Genomic DNA, 18073 nt, shown 5'->3' on the forward strand with positions numbered 1-18073 from the left:
CTGTTTCTATTTTTTACCCAAAGAAGTTTTCCCCTAAATCTTTGTTGCAATGAAAAATGTATTTTATACCACTCTAAAATTTGTATTTTATCCAGCTTAATATCTTAATTTTACAAAAGAGGCAGCCTGTACTCAAAGAAGCCCAATGCTGTTTACCAGGTAAATTTATAAAAGAACTAGTGGAGAGAGACCAGATACTTCTAAATACCTGATGGGAGGGCAGGAAGTTTTGACATAGGGTGCCCACTGGTAACGAGAGGGAAAAAAAATCACAAGGAAATAACATATGAAGCTTTGATCTTACTTTGTCCTCCAAAACTAAGGATAGGAAACTGTGTCCTTCAAACTCCCCTGAGAGAAGCCCAAAAATAGTCATAAATATAACCACAGGCCCAGAATGTAAAATGTTCACAAACTTAGAAGGAGCCTCCAAATGGGATTTTCTCACCCACCTCTTTTGGGGAAAAAAGTGCATACTAACAAACAATTAAGATTAATTGTTCTTTGTTTTTAGAAGGCTAACCTCTACCAGTATTAAGAGAAAGCTGAGTATAACTTTAAAGAAAAGCCTTACAGCCACCTTATCTGTGGAAAGGAGCCACGCAAACCCAAAATGTTCTGTGTATTTGCATCAATTCAAAGTTCCCATCCAATATCCAGGCCAAAACACACTGCCTTTTTTAAAATCTAGTTAAACTAAGCACAGTGATGCCATCCTTTCTACTTCTGCCTTCTTGGATCTAAGAGATCTATAACAATTTGAACTTGCCGACAGGAAATTCTTTGTCTTTCACCTTGTCTAAATTTATATATACACCTTACACTATCTATAATTTCCTTCTCTAGTAAGATCAATTCTTTCTCAAACTGATGAAGTAGAAGATCATATTCTAAAAACAGGTAAATGTAATCTCTTACCTTTCCATAAAGAAGTAAACTTTGTGTCAGCTTCTTTGTGGATCAAAATCAGAAGACCAAGAGAAACCAGGTTCCAATTTCTTTTGAACTAAAAAACTTTTAGACTTGCTTTTATTCCTCTCTGTTCTGAGCCTTCTGAGCAAAGTGCATAGTAAGCTCCTTGTTTCTAATTTCTACAGTGTCTACTCCACTCTCAGCCCTTTGTGGCCTAGTCAGGAGGACAGGAACATATCCACCAACCTCTAAAGTAAATCAACAAGAAGAAGCCATAATTAAAGAAGGCATGGCACTGACCTCTGCACATTAAAGACCAGAAGACAATGGAGTAACGTTTATACAACTGAGAGAGAACTCAGGTTTTCGTATGCAAGAGAAACAGAAAAACATTCTTAGATTCGTAACAGGGTCTTAGAAAATAAACCATTCTTGTAACCACTTGGAAAATTTCCTCAAAAAACATGCTTCACCCAAACAAGAAATAAACTGAATTAAAGAAACCAGTCTTAAGAGGTCCAAGAAAAAATTTAGGGCAAATTCAAACTCTTCAAGGATGAGGAAAATCCACAGTAGTTTATCTGGTGGATAATAGCAGCAATTTAACATAGCGAGAAAAACAGCCAATTATGTTTGAGTTTATACTTCTTTAAAAAAAATACCCATGTGAACTGTGTAAATCTTAAAAGAAATGTTCTATTCATGCTAATATTTAAATAGATATGACTATCTTAATAGAATTGTTACAGAAAAAAGCATGAAAAAATTAAACAGATGCCATCATCTGTTATTGTTAGTCAAATTATAGAATTTAGTCCCCTTTAGATGACATCTTGACCAAACTACAGAAATATTATAGTATCTAATAAAACTACAGATAGACCCTCTTTTTAAAATATTTCATCACTTTGAAGGTATAAGTTTCTAATTCCTTTATCCATATATTATTATCTACAGCAAAATACCATCAGGAAAGTGGTTTGAGGAGGCAGCAGAAAGGGAAGAGCTGAGGTGATTCAGGGAGCTGGGGCTGACAAAAACTCTAGGCTGGTATGTGATTAGTCTATCAATGTGCCCTCCTCTTTCACACCCCTTAAGGTGCCTTCTGTTACCTGATCCCTCAAGGCTTTCCTTGAAGTTGGAAGAGAAGAAGGGTCGGGGTAAAACATGGAAGAGATTAAAGAAAGGACCAAATTCAAAAGAAGTCTTTCCAAATCCTCTCAACTGGCCCTTGCAGGTATTCTGGAAGACTGTGGTACAGAAGTGGCTAATCTGGGGACGAATCTTCAATGAAAGGCTCTTACATGGCATAGTTTGCTATAGGAAACCTCTCTACAAAGGCATATATATATATATGTGTGCTTATTACCCTCTGATTCAGGAAATGATATGTTAAGTAACTATAATTTATATAAAGATGTATATAAGGATGTTTATCATGGGGTTGTCTGTCTTTGATAAATTTTTTTATTAAACTTTGATTTTTATTCCTTACTGTTAAGTTGATCAATTTTATATATCAAAATTTTCATTTGTAATCAAAATTAAGAAAGCTGAATTAGAAATCTGAAATATGCTCAACTATTATTCCCTTCCTGTAATTAAAGAATAAAGCAATCATTGACAAATATTTGAACATTTACACCCAAGTCCAAGGATATATAAGTGGATCTTTTACCTGCCTTCATTATATAATATCTACAGGGGAAAAAAATAAAACTTTTCTCTAAAGAGTATCCTTGTACAGCAACACATGCAGAACTGCCATATTCTTATAATAGGTACATAATATGCCATAGTAATACTACGATCTATGGGCTGTCACTCTGCCCTAGTTCTCATCTAAGCAACTTACGTGTAATGTCTCACTGATTCCTTACTAAACTTTTATAAGGTGGGTGGTATTATCATCATTTTTATAGTTGAAGAAACTGAAATACAGAGAAGTTTTTTTTCTTTTTTTCTTTTTTTTTAACAGAGAAGTTTTGATAAACTTCATAAATGTCCAACTGTGCTTCCATTTTTATAAAAATGTTTTAAGGGCCTATGCATAGAAAAGAACTGGAAAAATAGACATTAAACTGTTACTGATGATTGTCTCTGGGTAGTATAATTATGGGATAGAAGTTCTTTATAGTTTTCTAACTTCTCTGCACTGCACATGAATTACTCTTGTACTGAAAAGGGGGAAAGAATTCCCTCACAATAAGAAGGAACAAGGTAGGCTTACATTCAATTTTTTTTTTTTTGCTCTTTTGTTTTTAAGACATCTGAACTATCTTCATTCACCCTCCAAAACCTCTTCTAAATCCTAAACACATAAGCAACATTACTTATTATGGCTACGATACCCATTTTAAATGGATCAATTTATTATATGTATAACCCTGTATAAACAGAGAATACATGTTATCTATATACACTTGACACCACACTGGCACTCTACTGTATGAAGAACATTTATGCCTACTTTTTAAGATTCTCTGTAGGGAATCTGTGATACAGCCAACAAGTGCCCTTTGTGCTCCTATAACACCCTATGTTCATCACTGTCACAGTACTTATCACACTCGATTATGACTAAGTTTATCAGTCTTTCTCTTCTGACAAAAGTTGACGCCAGCATTTGTGTTAGCACAGAGCCTGGAACACAGCTGACACTTAGCAATTGTTGGATACACTGATTACAGATGGACGGACAGACAGACTTCTGCACATATGCATACATGGATGGATGCATGGACAAATGAATACAGAGATAGATGGACAAAAGAATGGATAGTCACATGGATAGACAGATGTATGGATAGAGGAATGAATGTACCAATGCAGACTTTTGGTCATGAAATCCTGGCTCCAGTCCCAACTCTCTAGCACCTATGTAACAAGTCACTCTACCTTTCCAGGTGTTTTATTCATATATAAAAGTGATTAGACTATCTGACATTAGAAGGTTCCTTCTAGCTGCTAAATTAGATCACTGAGACTTAGGCATTATTTTTTCATTTTAAGCAATTAGAGAGGTTTGCTGGTGGAAAACTTCACTTTTGATAACCGTGTGGGTCACATTTAAGATTGCATTGAGGCCAAACCCTTAACCAGGGGTACATTCCTGACCCTACCGCCGTTCCTATACAAAAACATGACTCACTTGAAGACGAGGGCTTACATGCTTTTTTAGAATTGCAGTGAGGTTTGGACTGAGAGTCTCAAACACCAACTTACTGAGGGCAAACTTTAAGTCTTTTGTTCTTCAATTTATGGGAAAAAAAAAATTTCCAATCCAACAGTGACATTGTATCTTTAAAGTGGAAGAACTTAGCTAAAGGCTCTTTGCAAAGCAGTAGAGCACAGTCCTTCATGATATAAATGTAGCCACTTACCTTTTACTTTTTTATCAAACTTCTTCTGTTTCATTTTTTCTCGGTTTTTCTGTTGAACTTCCTTCGCTTCTTCTAATGCTTCCTGACTACCCCAAACTTCAAGAGACCTCTTCACAATCTGAAATACAGAATCCGTAAATTAGTTGTGATTCATTGTTGTAAAATAGTTATAATTATTAAATCCAAAGGTGCCAAAGAGTGATCTAACTTAAGTGCAATTTTATAAGTATTTATTTGAAATTTAAAAGTTTTTAAATATTGATAAGAAACAACTCTACGGCTTTCCTGGTGGCACAGTGGTTGAGAGTCCACCTGCCAATGCAGGGGACACGGGTTCGTGCCCCGCGCTGAGCCTGCGCGTCCGGAGCCTGTGCTCTGCAACGGTGAGAGGCCACAACGGTGAGAGGCCCGCGTACCGCAAAAAAAAAAAAGAAACAACTCTAATAATATCTCTATCTATAAACCTATGAAACCCTCAGTGAATGTATGATGAATAAGATTACGTATTTGCAAAGCACAATAAAACTAGGTGTACCTGTGTAAATAGAAAAGCTGTCCTCTGACTGCAATCACTTCTCTGCTTTGTTTTCACGTGAATCAAGAGAACTACATGTACTCAGTGGGTTTGATCGAGTTTTGGCAGGATCACCAAAAAAAAATCTGCTGACCAATTAGCCATAGTAGATCTAAATATGAGGTCATCTCCAGAAATCTCCCATCACAGGAAATCAATCACTACTACTCTTCTCCTGAATCAATAACAATTTCCATCCACTTGACTAATTTCTGATCTTAAAAATATGAATTTTCTTTAAAACCTTTGGTAGCTGAATGACCTAACAAGTCTTTATTCTAGTTTAAAAACCTTGGAATATATATATATATATATATATATATATATATGTACTCTTTATAATATTTATTTACATGTAGGGAAATAATATACACACTGAGAATTATGCTCGGGATATCTCTCACAATATGTTACAGGGACCAAAATATCAATCAATAAAGCCAAACTGAAATTTCTTAACATAAAGTAATATACTGTTATTTCATAAATTCTAAAACATCACACTTTCCACAATTTAACATCCCTGAAAATGCTGCATCACTAATGTAACTTAATGGTACTTTAACAACTCTGAGTCAAGAAGTGGTTCAGAAGAATTGGACTCTGAATGTTAGGAAGTTTAGGAATACCTTAATAAATCTGTGGTACTTGCATTTTCCTTGTTATGTACACACAAGCATGATTTATAGCAAAAAAAAACTATAGTAAGTCTAATGGCACTATTTCAATAAAATAAAAGCACCAAGTGATAAGGCAGCACTGGGTCAGTTTAATTAGCATTTTTTCATTTTTAATAGTACATAAAATTATGGTGAATCTTTTAATCAACAGTGTATTATGTTTAGTGAAAATTCAATATATGTCTGCTTTTACAATGTGGTTTCTTTATTAGAAGATACTAGGATCTTCTAGTATATTCCAATCAAACTGTGCTCTAAAGCAATGCCTCCTAATATTTTTTATATAATGGCACAAAAAAAGAATATTATGATATTTGTACCATTCTTGGGTAGATACAGGAAGCTGGAGTTAGATTCTGGGCATCTGTGAAATTCCCAAATTTTTTTTTATGATTTTATTTGGGGGGTAGGTGGGCAAGGGCTGACTCCCATTTCAAGCATTTTTGTTTCCAAATTGTACTCCTAACATCACCCAGTAGTAATATATTTGCTTCAAAGTGCCACATCAAAAAGCAAAATAAGTAAACATGTTATTAAATGTCATTATGTACGACTATGGCTCATGTAAAACAATAAAATGAAAAGGATCTTTTTAACTTTCTGTAAGTAAAAACTAATTATAACTAGTTCACTGTTAAAACTTCACCCGACGCAGGGTTTAAAATGACTGAATATAACTTATTAGAGACCTGTAATTTTAAGTAGAGTTTCATATCACCCCATTGTGCATGATGAGGATTCTTCTTCACAATAAATTTAAGAGCTGGTTCTCTTTTTTCTAAATCACAATCTTTCAGAAGGTATTCTTGTTTTGCTTCTGTTTTAGTTATAAGCTTGTGTTTATCATCAGCATCTCTGAAAACAGATTAAGTCCATTATATAAAGTAGTTGTTTTAAATAAATTAAGATTTTTCAAACAGTCCCCAAACCTAGGGGCATACATGCCAAAAGAAACATATAAAATACTTTTTCCTGAAACTCTCATGGTCAAATTAGCAGCATAAGAATTCCAACAGAAAAATACTTTCTTTTACTAATTCTGAGAAGCTATTTATATTAGCAGCAGATCCATGTTATTTAGCATGTTAAGAATTTCTTTTTACTAAGTCCCTCTTTTCCACAAAGTATTTGAAATAACTTACATGAACACAGCAAATATAAATGAGAACTAAGACTCAATAAGTAAGAAAATATAAGGCTTAAAGTCAGGAGAGGCAGGATATAAGGAATATAAACATGCAAGGTCCAAAGGCACCAAGCACAGCTGAGTTTCCAGTTGGCTCTGAGCTTTTTCAAAGCCCAGGTAAAAATGGAGACATAGTCAATTACATAGCTCTTCTCATTCATTTGTTCTCCATCTACATGCTAGGTACTGTTCAAGGTACTAGGAATACAGCAAAGAATAAAACAAAGCCTTGTTTTCAGGAAGCTTACATTCTAGTTAGGAGAAGACAGTCAATAAGCAAACGTGATGATTGATAAAAGTGCTATAAAGGAATACAAAGCATGGTAAAGGAACAGAAATTTTCAGATTGGGAAATCGAGAGAATGCCACTGATGAGGAAACATTTGAGCAGGGCCCTTTAGAAGTCAGAAAACATTCTGAATAGCTAGAGAAAGAACATTCATAGCAGAAAGAAGAGAAAGTGCAAAGACTCTAGGACAGGAGTGTGCTTTGCAAATGGAGTTCACAACAAGCGAGCCAGTGTGACCAGAATGCTTAAAGTAAGTGATGGTGAGGAGTGATGGAAAATAACGTCAGAGACAGGCAAGGGTCTTGTAAGAAATGGTGAAGACAATTTTATTCTAAATGGATTAGAAACCATTAAAGAGTTTTGAGTAAAATGCTATATGGAGAAGAGACTAACCGTGCAAAAGTGGGGGAAGAGGCCAGTTACAAGAGTACTACTGCAGTGGTCCAGGCAAGAGCTGATAGGGGCCCAGTCTAAGGCAGTAATAGTACAGAGGATGAGAAATGGATGGATTCAGGACATGGTTTAAATATAGACCCAAATGGATTTGGAATTAAACATGGGATAGAGAAACAGCCAGTGAATGAAGTTGGCCTTTACTGAAGTGGTGAACACTTAGGAGGAGGTATAGAACAGGCGGTGGGGGGAGGGGGAGAGGAGTTATAATTGGGAATAACTTTAAGAAGACTAAATAATTTGGAAGTATACACCAAAGGAGGGGACAGGTAAAGTACATTGTACTAATCTATAATCGTCAAAGATGTTGGAAAAAACAAATAGAATGGAGGGCTGTATTCCTAATTATGTTTACATAACTTTCTTTAAATTGATAATTAGGTTGCTTCCATTTTCTCATGGAAGTAAGGTTATATGTGGTAATTTAGTTCCTGAACACTATCTGTACTTTAAGGAGAGTGATAACACTGTGGGCCTTAACCACTGTGTGCATTAATGATACTGTTACATCACTGGGAATAGAGTTAATAATTCCAGTGGGTACCAGAACATTTCCCATCACAGATCTGATCATGAGACCAGAAACATCTCCCGTTCTATCTTCTAGGGATCTACTTAGCAACAAGTCAGTGGTGATGGCTCTAGATGTCTGCAGCAGGGACTCTGAAAAGGCAGGTCCACCAGGCGTGTGAGCAGTTTATCTGGGACTGTACGTACAAGAGTGGGGACAGGGAACAGATAAGAGGGCTAAGTGAGAATCCAAGGTGGGATCTTTAGGTGTGAAAGACACCAACACAGGACTTGGCTGAGATAACCAGTAGGGACAGGAGAACCAAGTGGAGTGAGTAATATTCCGTGGTGATACAAAAAGAGATCAAGGCTAGGAGAAGAAAAAGAATGACAGAAGAATGTGATTTTTCCTCATTTAATCTCTTCCCTGCCAATTCAGGAGAGTAGAAAATGAATGGAAAGAGGTGTTCTGAGTACCAGAAGGGTAGCTGGAGGCGTTATACTTCCCTCCTCTCATTGAAGATGCCAGTCCTCTGACCAAGGTATCAACACACACTAGTCAAAGAAAGAAAGAAACAAAGGGATCCTTAGGGTCTGGGGGGAGAGAAGGGTTAGGAACCTGCTACTGAGAGATAGTTAACGCCCCCCCCCAACCCCCCAGCAGAAAGGAAAAGGACATATCTATGGCAGAACCAGGGACATCCTTCCTATTTATGTGGCATAACGTTGATAAGCATAGTCTTCCTGTAATTCTTCAGCAAAATGGAAAATACAGAAATTTTAGGAAACTCCCAAAACAAAAAACATATTTATGAAGAAAATATTAAATCCAAATGGATCTAATTATTGTTTTGCCCTAAACCTACAAGCAAACATTAAATTTTAGTAATTTAGAATATGCTCTGAAATAAAAATAAGTACCTGCAGTTATCACAAGTTGCCAAATCAAAGTGGTTCATTAGATAAGAATCCATAAATTCTTTACCACATTCTTCACATATAACATAATCAAATTCCATTACAGGTCCTAAAGAAAGGAAAATTAATTCTCTAAGTTGCCTTTTTTTGTGATTAGAATAGAGCCTCCTCTATTTTATTAGCTTACCAGCATGTATTTTATGCCTGATACAAACATATTTACGTAAAAGACAACATAAAACCTTGATTAAGTAATCTTACATTTATCTAAAAAAAATTTTTTTAAGGAAAAAAGAAAAAAAAAAGGAAGTAACATAAAGGAAAAAATTATGGACTCACCCAGTATTTTTGAACTCAAACAACATGGAAGGTACTTGTATTACTTTTGTATTGCTGGTATAACAAATTACCACAAATTTAGTGGCTAAAAGAACACAAATTTATTTTCTCACAGATCTGTAGTTTCTATGTCTGACACAGGTCGCAGTGGGCTAAAGTCAAGGTGATGGCAGGGTTGCACTCCTTTCTGGAGGTTTTGAGGGACAACCTATTACCAGACATTTCCAGCTTCTAGAGGCCACCTGCATTCCTGGACTCATGACTCCCTTTCTCCAGGGATGTAAGCTGGAGCCAGCAACTGCAGCTTCTTACATCACTATGGCTTCTTCCATAATCCCACCTACCCCTGACTCTCTCCTGTCTCTCTTCTACTCTGAAGGATCCTTGTGATTACACTGGGCCCAGCTGGATAACCCAGAATAATCTCCCCATCTCAAAGTCTTTAACCTTAATCATATCTGCAAAGTCCCTTTGGCTCTGCAAGGTAATAAATGCATAGGTTCCGGGATGGTTAGGATGTGGACATCTTTGGGGGCCATTACTTGGCCTACCACAGTACTGTTGAGAGTACAAAGATTAGTCTCAAGGCCGGAGGGAGATGGGGGAGCTGCTTACAGATAAGGGAGATGGGCACCAACATGTAACACAGAAAACAGAGGCAACACAGAATTCACTTTCAAATGGGAAACTTTTTCTCTCCCTCACCCCCAACAACAGAGTAAACAGCTTCCTCTTCATCTGTCTCAACCACTAGATTGGAAATCTCTTGAAGGCAGAGATTGTATTTAGTTTAGCTATATATCCTCAATACCCAGCACAGAAACTACTCTAGGCAGAGTAAGGCCGGATTCTTTTTTTTTTTTTTTTAAAGATTTCAAATACCTAGCTAAGAATCTTTATCCTACAGAATTTTTTTTCCAGCAAGTCTGAAGGTTTTACTCCTAAGTCTTTAGGATGATTGCTACTGCCAAGCCCCAACTCTGAGAACTGCCACAAGTCCCAACAGGAAGAAAAATGGAGTTGCCATTTGTTCAACGTATTCCTATCACTGCCTTCCCTTACCTACTTCCAACACAAGAAGGTCAGTCAGTATTCTAGCACTCCTCAATATTACTAATCTCCAAACTCTAACAAAAAAAATCACTCTTCTTTCTAAAATATTACAGGGGCATAGCTATGGACAAAAGGAAAAACTGAAAATATAGTCAAAGTGGTATCTTCAAAAAACTGGTTACTGGAATGTGTTTGGATAGAGAGAAATTACAGTCAGAAATACCAATTAGGAGGCTACTGCACAGTATTATTAATCAAAAGCCATAAAATGTGCATACATTTTCCTAATTTTAAAAATGCCTTATAATGGAAATTTTAAAATATACATAAGGATGATTTTTCAACTCCATCACTCCCTTTACATTTACCATTTGGAAATTGCCAGTCTACTGTAATCAAGAGCCTTCCCCTCCCCCACTCAGTCCTTCATTCACTAACACATTTATTATCCATATAGACTCATGGATTCCTATTATTTCAATGGTGTCCTTCATTATTTTAGCATTCAAATTGTCTGAAATTTGGCCAGTGGAAGCCCCTTCAAGCTGACACTTATGCCTCTGTAACATGCTTCTATCACTTTCTGAACACTTACATATTTTCTGGCATTACAAAATGTCCCAAGCTCATCTTGTAGCCATCCTGCCCCAACCCTGGAATCAGCCATTTCTCTGAAGGGCCCTGGTTCCTTTTAGTAGAGAACAGTATCAGCATCCAGGATCTGGACACCAGCTGTGCTCATTGCTACTGGGCTACCTCTGCTTCACGGCCATTTCTGTGAACAGGGCTGGGAAATATATGTATATATAGACACAAATACTCATACATGTACTGTATACTTTTTTTGTTGAGATATAACTGACATAACATTATATTAGTTTCAGGTGTACGACATAATGAGTCAACAATTGTATACATTACATAATGATCACCACAGTAAGTCTAGTTAACATTCGTCACCATACGGTTACATTTCTTATCATAAGAATTTTTAAGATCTAGTCTCTTAGCAACTTTCAAATATGTAATACAGTATTACTGTTACCATGCTGTACATTACTTTCCCATGACTAACTGGAAGTTTGTACCTTTTGACCCACTTCAAACATTTCACCTACCTCCCTCCTCCTCCCCACTCTGGCAATCATCAATCTGTTCTCTGTATCTATGAGTTTGGGGGGGGGTTGTTTTTAGATTCCACATATAAGTAAGATCATATGGTATTTAACTTTCTCTGACTTACTTCACTTAGCATAATGCCCTCAAGGCCCATCCATGTTGTCATAAATGGCAAGATTTCATTCTTTCTTATGGCTGAATAATATTCCACTGTATGTATATACACACACATCACACTTTCTTTATCCATTCATCCATCGATGGACACTTAGATTGTTTCCACATCTAGTTATTGTAAATAATGCTGCAATGAACATGGGGGTGCATGTATATTTTCGAGTTACTGTTTACATTTTCTTTGGATAAATACCCAGAAGTGGGATTCCTGGATTATATGGTAGTTCTAATTTTTTGAGGCACTTGCATACTGTTTTCCATAGTAGTTGCACTGATTTACATTTACAAAGGTTCCTTTTATCCACATGCTCACCAACACTTATTTTTTGTCTCTTTGATGACCACCATTCTAACAGGTGTGAGGTGATAGCTCACCGTTGTTTGATTTGCATTTCCCTGATGATTAGTGATGTTGAGCATCTTTCCATGTACGTACTGGCCGTCCGTACGTCTTCTTTGGAAAAATGTCTATTCAGATCTGCCCATTTTTTAATCGGATTGGTTGGTATTTTGCTATTGAGTTGTAGGAGTTCTTTATGTATTTTGGATACTAACCCCTCATCAGATGTATGATTTGCAAATATTTTCCCCCATTCAGTTGGTGGGCTTTTCAAAGGTTTGCTTTGCTGTGCAGAAGCTTTTTAGTTTGATGTAGTCCCACTTGTTTAACAGTTTTGCTTTTGTTGCCTCTGCTTTTGGTATCATATCCAAAAATATCATTGCCAAGACGAATGTCAAGGAGCTTTTCATCTATTTTCTTTTTTGTTTGTTTTTTATTTATTTGGTCGCATTGGGTCTTAGTTGCAGCTCACAGGCTCCTTAGTTACGGCTCCAAGCTCCTTAGTTGCGGCATGCAAACTCTTAGTTGTGGCATGCATGTGGGACCTAGTTCCCAGACCAGGGTTCAAACCTGGGCCCCATGCATTGGGAGCACAGTCTTAACCACTGCACCACCAGGGAAGTCCCCATCTGTTTTCTTCTAAGAGTATTACAGTTTGTCTTACACTTAAATATTTAATCCATTTTGAATTATTCTGTGTGTATGAGGTAAGACAGTTGCCCAGTTTCAATCTTTTGCAGGTGACTGTCCAGTTCTCCCAATACCTTTTATTGAAAAAACTGTCCTTTCCCCTTGTATATTCTTGGCTCCTCTGTCATAAATTAATTGACCATATGTGTAGGTATATTTCTGGGCTCTCTCTTCTGTTCCATTGATCTATGTGTCTGTTTTTATGCCAATACCATACTGTTTTCATTACAATGGCTTTGAAATATAATTTGAAATCAGGGAGCATGAGGTCTCCAGCTCTGTTCTTTTTTCTCAAGATTGCTCTGGCCATTCAGGGTTTTTCATGGTTCCATGTGAATTTTAGGATTGTTTGTTCTATTTCTGTGGGAAATTGCCATTGGAATTTTGATAGGGACTGCACTGATTCTATAGATTGCTTTAGGTACTATGGACATTTTAAGAATATTAGTTCTTCCAACCCAGGAGCACAGAATGTTTTTCTATTTATTTGTGTCTTCTATTTCTTTCATTCATGTCTTATAGTTTTCAGTGTACAAGTATTTTACCTCCTTGGTTAAATTTATTCCTAGGTATTTTATTCTTTCTGATAAATGGGCAACTGTAAACAGGACTGTTTTCTTAATTTCTCTTTCTGATAGTTCACTAGTGGTGTACAAAAATGCAACAGATTTCTATATATTGATTTTGTTTCCTGCAACTTTGCTGAATTCATTTTTTAGTTTACATATACACTTCTACATGCATACACATATACATGTTTTAGAAATCATGAGTTCACACTGATACTGGCAATGCTAATCCATCCCCACAGGGTTCTTTCTTGCCTTCTCCCATTCCATATTTGTATGTCCTTTCTTCTACAATGAGAACCTTGGCTCCCAACAACATCAAGAAATACATTCATCTGCATGAGCCAATAATACATCTAAACTAGTTTCAAAATTTCTTCACTCATACCACTCTATAAAATGAGTTCAGGAATTTTGTGGTTTTCCCCTTACACCACCCACCTCAAATTAAGGATATACTGTCAAATACTGTCCTCATAAATCATTTGGACTAGTTCTTTCTGTCCTCCCCCTCTTCAACATGATCATGTTATTTCATTTGGAAAAATATGTCCATTTGTTTATTTGCTTTTAGGTTGTTTACTCCTTCTAGCAATGTTAATTTAACATTTTTTAAGTATGTAAACTTTACCAGAAATACACATACTTTTGGGTCAGTTACCCTACTGCTATGAATCAGAGCGCTGGACAAAAGTTTACCTACAAATATATTCACTGCAGTAATAATTATTAGAATAGAGAAAAGAAATAAACAAAAGAGCTGCATTTAAATGAACCATGGTGCAGCCATCAAAAGGAGTATTATGTAGCCATTAAAAAGAAAGTTCTGAAAGAATATTTAAGAAATGGGGAGGGCTTCCCTGGTGGCGCAGTGGTTGAAAGTCTGCCTGCCAATGCAGGGGACACAGGTTCGAGCCCTGGTCTGGGAGAATCCCACATGCCGTGGAGCAACTGGGCGCATGAGCCACAACTACTGAGCCTGAGCGTCTGGAGCCTGTGCTCCGCAACGAGAAGCCGTGAGAGTGAGAGGCCTGCGCACCGCGATGAAGAGTGGCCCCTGCTCGCCACAACTGGAGAAAGCCCTCGCACAGAAACGAAGACCCAACACAGCCAAAAATTAAGTAATTAATTAATTTTAAAAAAAGAAATGGGGAAATGCTCCTAACGACATTTTTATAAAAGAAAAATATTACATTCTCATTCACATATCAAAAACAGTCTCAAAGATAATACATCAAAATGTTTGTACAGGAAGTTGCTGTTTAATGGGACCGTTTCAATTTTGGGATGATGAAAAAACTCTGGAGATGGATGGTGGTGACTGTTACAAAACAACGTAAAGGTATAGTACTTAATGCCACTAAACATACTAAACATATGCTTTAAAAGGTTACAACTGTAGGGCTTCCCTGGTGGCGCAGTGGTTGAGAGTCCGCCTGCCGATGCAGGGGACACAGGTTCGTGCCCCAGTCTGGGAAGATCTCACATGCCGCGGAGCAGCTAGGCCCGTGAGCCATGGCCGCTGAGGCTGCGTGTCTGGAGCCTGTGCTCCACAACGAGAGAGGCCACAACAGTGAGAGGCCCGCGTACCCCAAAAAAAGAAAAGGTTACAATTGTAAATTTTATGTTATGTATATTTTATCACAATTTTTAAAAATAATTTTTTAAAAAGACAGTATGAACAGTGACTGACCTCATTGTTACACACTATTCTCTCCACATGGTTGCATTCCCCTGCAGTCTTAGAGTACACAGTGGGTTTAATTCTAGACTAGAGGTTGTCAAAGTGTGGCCCCTGGGCCAGCAGGATCAGCATCACCCAGGAACTTGTTAGAAACAAATTCACAGTCCCTACCTAAGACCTACTAAATCAGAAGAAGCCCTAGGGATGGGGCCCCATAACCTGTGTTTTAATAAAGCTTTGCTGGTGATACTGAAGAACCCTGTTCTAGATTCTAAAAGCATCTGATAGGCTCTGTTTTACAGGCAGCAAAGCTTAATGACCCAAATAAATTATTTTGATTTTTCTCAGCTATGCTACAAAAATAGACTGTCTTTAAAATTAACAAAGAAATCCTTGGTGGGCGTGTGCTGCAAAGGGTTCAAGGGACACCGCCCTCAGCAAAGATAGAGTACCCAGTCATAAGAATCCTGGGAAGCAGAGGGACTTCCCTGGTGGTCTGGTAAAGAATCCGCCTTCCAATGCAGGGGACACGGGTTTGATCCCTGGTCAAGGAACCAAGATCCCACATGCCGTGGGGGCATCTAAGCCTGCGTGCCACAACTGTTGAGCTTGAGCTTGCGAGCCTCAACAAGAGAGCCGGCGTGCTGCAAACTACAGAGCCCACGCACCCTGGAGCCTGCACACCACAACTAGAGAGAGAAAACCCCCAAGCGCCAGCCAGAGAGAAGCCTGAGTGCTGCAACGAAGAGCCTGTGAACCGCAACAAAAGATCCCGCATGCCGCAACTAAATCCCAACACAGAGAAAGAAGGGGAGGGGAGGGGAGGGGAGGGGAGGGGAGGGGAGGGAAGGGGAGGGGAGGGGAGGGAAGGGGAGGGGAGGGGAGGAAGGAAGGAAGGAAGAAAACAGAGGAGGAACCAAGATGGCGAAGTAGAAGGACGTGCTCTCACTCCCTCTGGCGAAAACACCAGAATCACAACTAACTGCTGGACAATCATCGACAGGAAGACACTGGAACTCACCAAAAAAGATACCCCACATCCAAAGACAAAGGAGAAGCCACAATGAGACAGTAGAAGGGGCGCAATCACAGTAAAATCAAATTCCATAACTGCTGGGTGGGTGACTCACAGACTGGAGAACACTTATACCACCGAAGTCTACCTACTGGAGTGAAGGTTCTGAGCCCCACGTCAGGCTTCCCAACCTGGGGGTCCAGCAACAGGAGGAGGAACTCCTAGAGAATCACACTTTGAAGCCTAGTGGGAATTGACTGCATGACTTCAACAGGACTGGGAGAAACAGAGACTCCACTCTTGGAGGGCACACACAAAGTAGTGTGCACATCAGGACCCGGGGAAGGAGCAGTGACCCCATAGGAGATTGAACCAGACCTACCTGCTAGTGTTGGAGGGTCTCGTGCAGAGGCGGGGCGTGGCTGTGGCTCACCGTGGGGACAAAGACACGGGCAGCAGAAGTTCTGGGAAGTATTCCTTGGTGTGAGCCCTCCCAGAGTCTGTCATTAGCCCCACCAAAGAGCCTGGGTAGGCTCCACTGTTGGGTTGCCTCAGGACAAACAACTAACAGGGAGGGAACCCAGCCCCACCCATCAACAGTCAAGTGGATTAAAGTTTTACTGAGCTCTGCCCACCAGAGCAACAGTCAGCTCTACCCACCACCAGTCCCTCCCATCAGGAAGCTTGCACAAGCCTCTTAGATAGCCTCATCCACCAGAGGGCAGACAGCAGAAGCAAGAACTACAATCCTGCAGCCTGTGGATCAAAAACCACATTCACAGAAAGACAGACAAGATGAAAAGGCAGAGGGCTATGTACCAGATGAAGGAACAAGATAAAACCCCAGAAAAACAACTAAATGAGTGGAGATAGGCAACCTTCCAGAAAAAGAATTCAGAATTAATGATAGTGAAGATGATCCAGGACCTCGGAAAAAGAATGGAGGCAAAGATAGAGAAGATGCAAGAAGTTTAACAAAGACCTAGAAGAATTAAAGAACAAACAAACAGAGATGAACAATACAATAACTGAAATGAAAACTACACTAGAAGGAATCAATAGCAGAATAACTGAGGCAGAAGAACGGATAAGTGACCTGGAAGACAGAATGCTGGAATTCACTGCTGCAGAACAGAATAAAGAAAAAAGAATGAAAAGAAATGAAGACAGCCTAAGAGACCTCTGGGACAACATTAAACACAACAACATTCATATTATAGGGGTCTCAGAAAGAGAAGAGAAAGGACCAGAGAAAATATTTGAAGAGATTATAGTCGAAAAATTCCCTAACATGGGAAAGGAAATAGCCACCCAAGTCCAGGAAGCGCAGCAAGTCCCATACAGGATAAACCCAAGGAGAAACGCGCCGAGACAAATAGTAATCAAATTGGCAAAAATTAAAGACAAAGAAAAATTACTGAAGGCAGCAAGGGAAAAACGACAAATAACATACAAGGGAACTCCCATAAGGTTAACAGCTGATTTCTCAGCAGAAACTCTACAAGCCAGAAGGGAGTGGCATGATATACTTAAAATGATGAAAGGGAAGAACATACAACCAAGATTACTCTACCTGGCAAGGATCTCATTCAGACTCGATGGAGAAATCAAAAGCTTTACAGACAAGCAAAAGCTAAAAGAATTCAGCACCACCAAACCAGCTCTGCAACAAATGCTAAAGGAACTTCTCTAAGTGGGAAACACAGGAGAAGAAAAGGACCTACAAAAACAAACCCAAAACAATTAAGAAAATGGTCATAGGAACATACATATCGATAATTACCTTAAACATGAATGGATTAAATGCTCCAGCCAAAAGACACAGGCTTGCTGAATGGATACAAAAACAAGACCCATATATACGCTATCTACAAGAGACCCACTTCAGACCTAGGCACACATACAGACTAAAGGGGGGGGATGGAAAAAGATATTCCATGCAAAGGGAAATCAAAAGAAAGCTGGAGGGCTTCCCTGGTGGCGCAGTGGTTGGGAGTCCGCCTGCCAATGCAGGGGACACAGGTTCATGCCCCGGTCTGGGAGGATCCCATATGCCGCGGAGCAGCTCGGCGCGTGGGCCATGGCCGCTGGGCCTGCGCGTCCAGAACCTGTGCTCCGCATGGGGAGAGGCCACAGCAGTGAGAGGCCCACGTACCGCCAAAAAAAAAAAAGAAAGAAAGCT

The 18073-nt window shown here is 38.8% G+C and overlaps 1 protein-coding gene and 1 long non-coding RNA gene across 5 annotated transcripts in view; both read right to left on the reverse strand.

Moving 5' to 3' along the window:
• Positions 1–18073, reverse strand: part of LOC125964736 (uncharacterized) — a 169158-nt gene that overhangs the window by 92542 nt on the left and 58543 nt on the right. The window lies entirely within an intron of this gene.
• XPA (XPA, DNA damage recognition and repair factor) overlaps positions 1–18073 on the reverse strand; it is a 41526-nt gene that overhangs the window by 10470 nt on the left and 12983 nt on the right. For 3 of the 4 annotated variants that reach the window (XR_007477980.1, XR_007477979.1, XM_004271466.4), the window contains 3 exons: positions 8909–9014; positions 6239–6404; positions 4296–4413 (listed from right to left, as the gene is read on the reverse strand). Coding sequence is in view for 1 of the 4 variants with exons in the window: in XM_004271466.4 (XP_004271514.1) it covers positions 4296–4413; positions 6239–6404; positions 8909–9014 (390 nt within the window). In the remaining 3 variants the exon portion in view is untranslated. Of the gene's footprint in view, positions 1–4295; positions 4414–6238; positions 6405–8908; positions 9015–10892; positions 11085–18073 lie in introns of those variants that run through there. The other variant, XR_007477981.1, reaches the window with a different exon arrangement.

This window comes from Orcinus orca, chromosome 6, assembly GCF_937001465.1.
Source record: "Orcinus orca chromosome 6, mOrcOrc1.1, whole genome shotgun sequence".
Classification (NCBI taxonomy): domain Eukaryota; kingdom Metazoa; phylum Chordata; class Mammalia; order Artiodactyla; family Delphinidae; genus Orcinus; species Orcinus orca.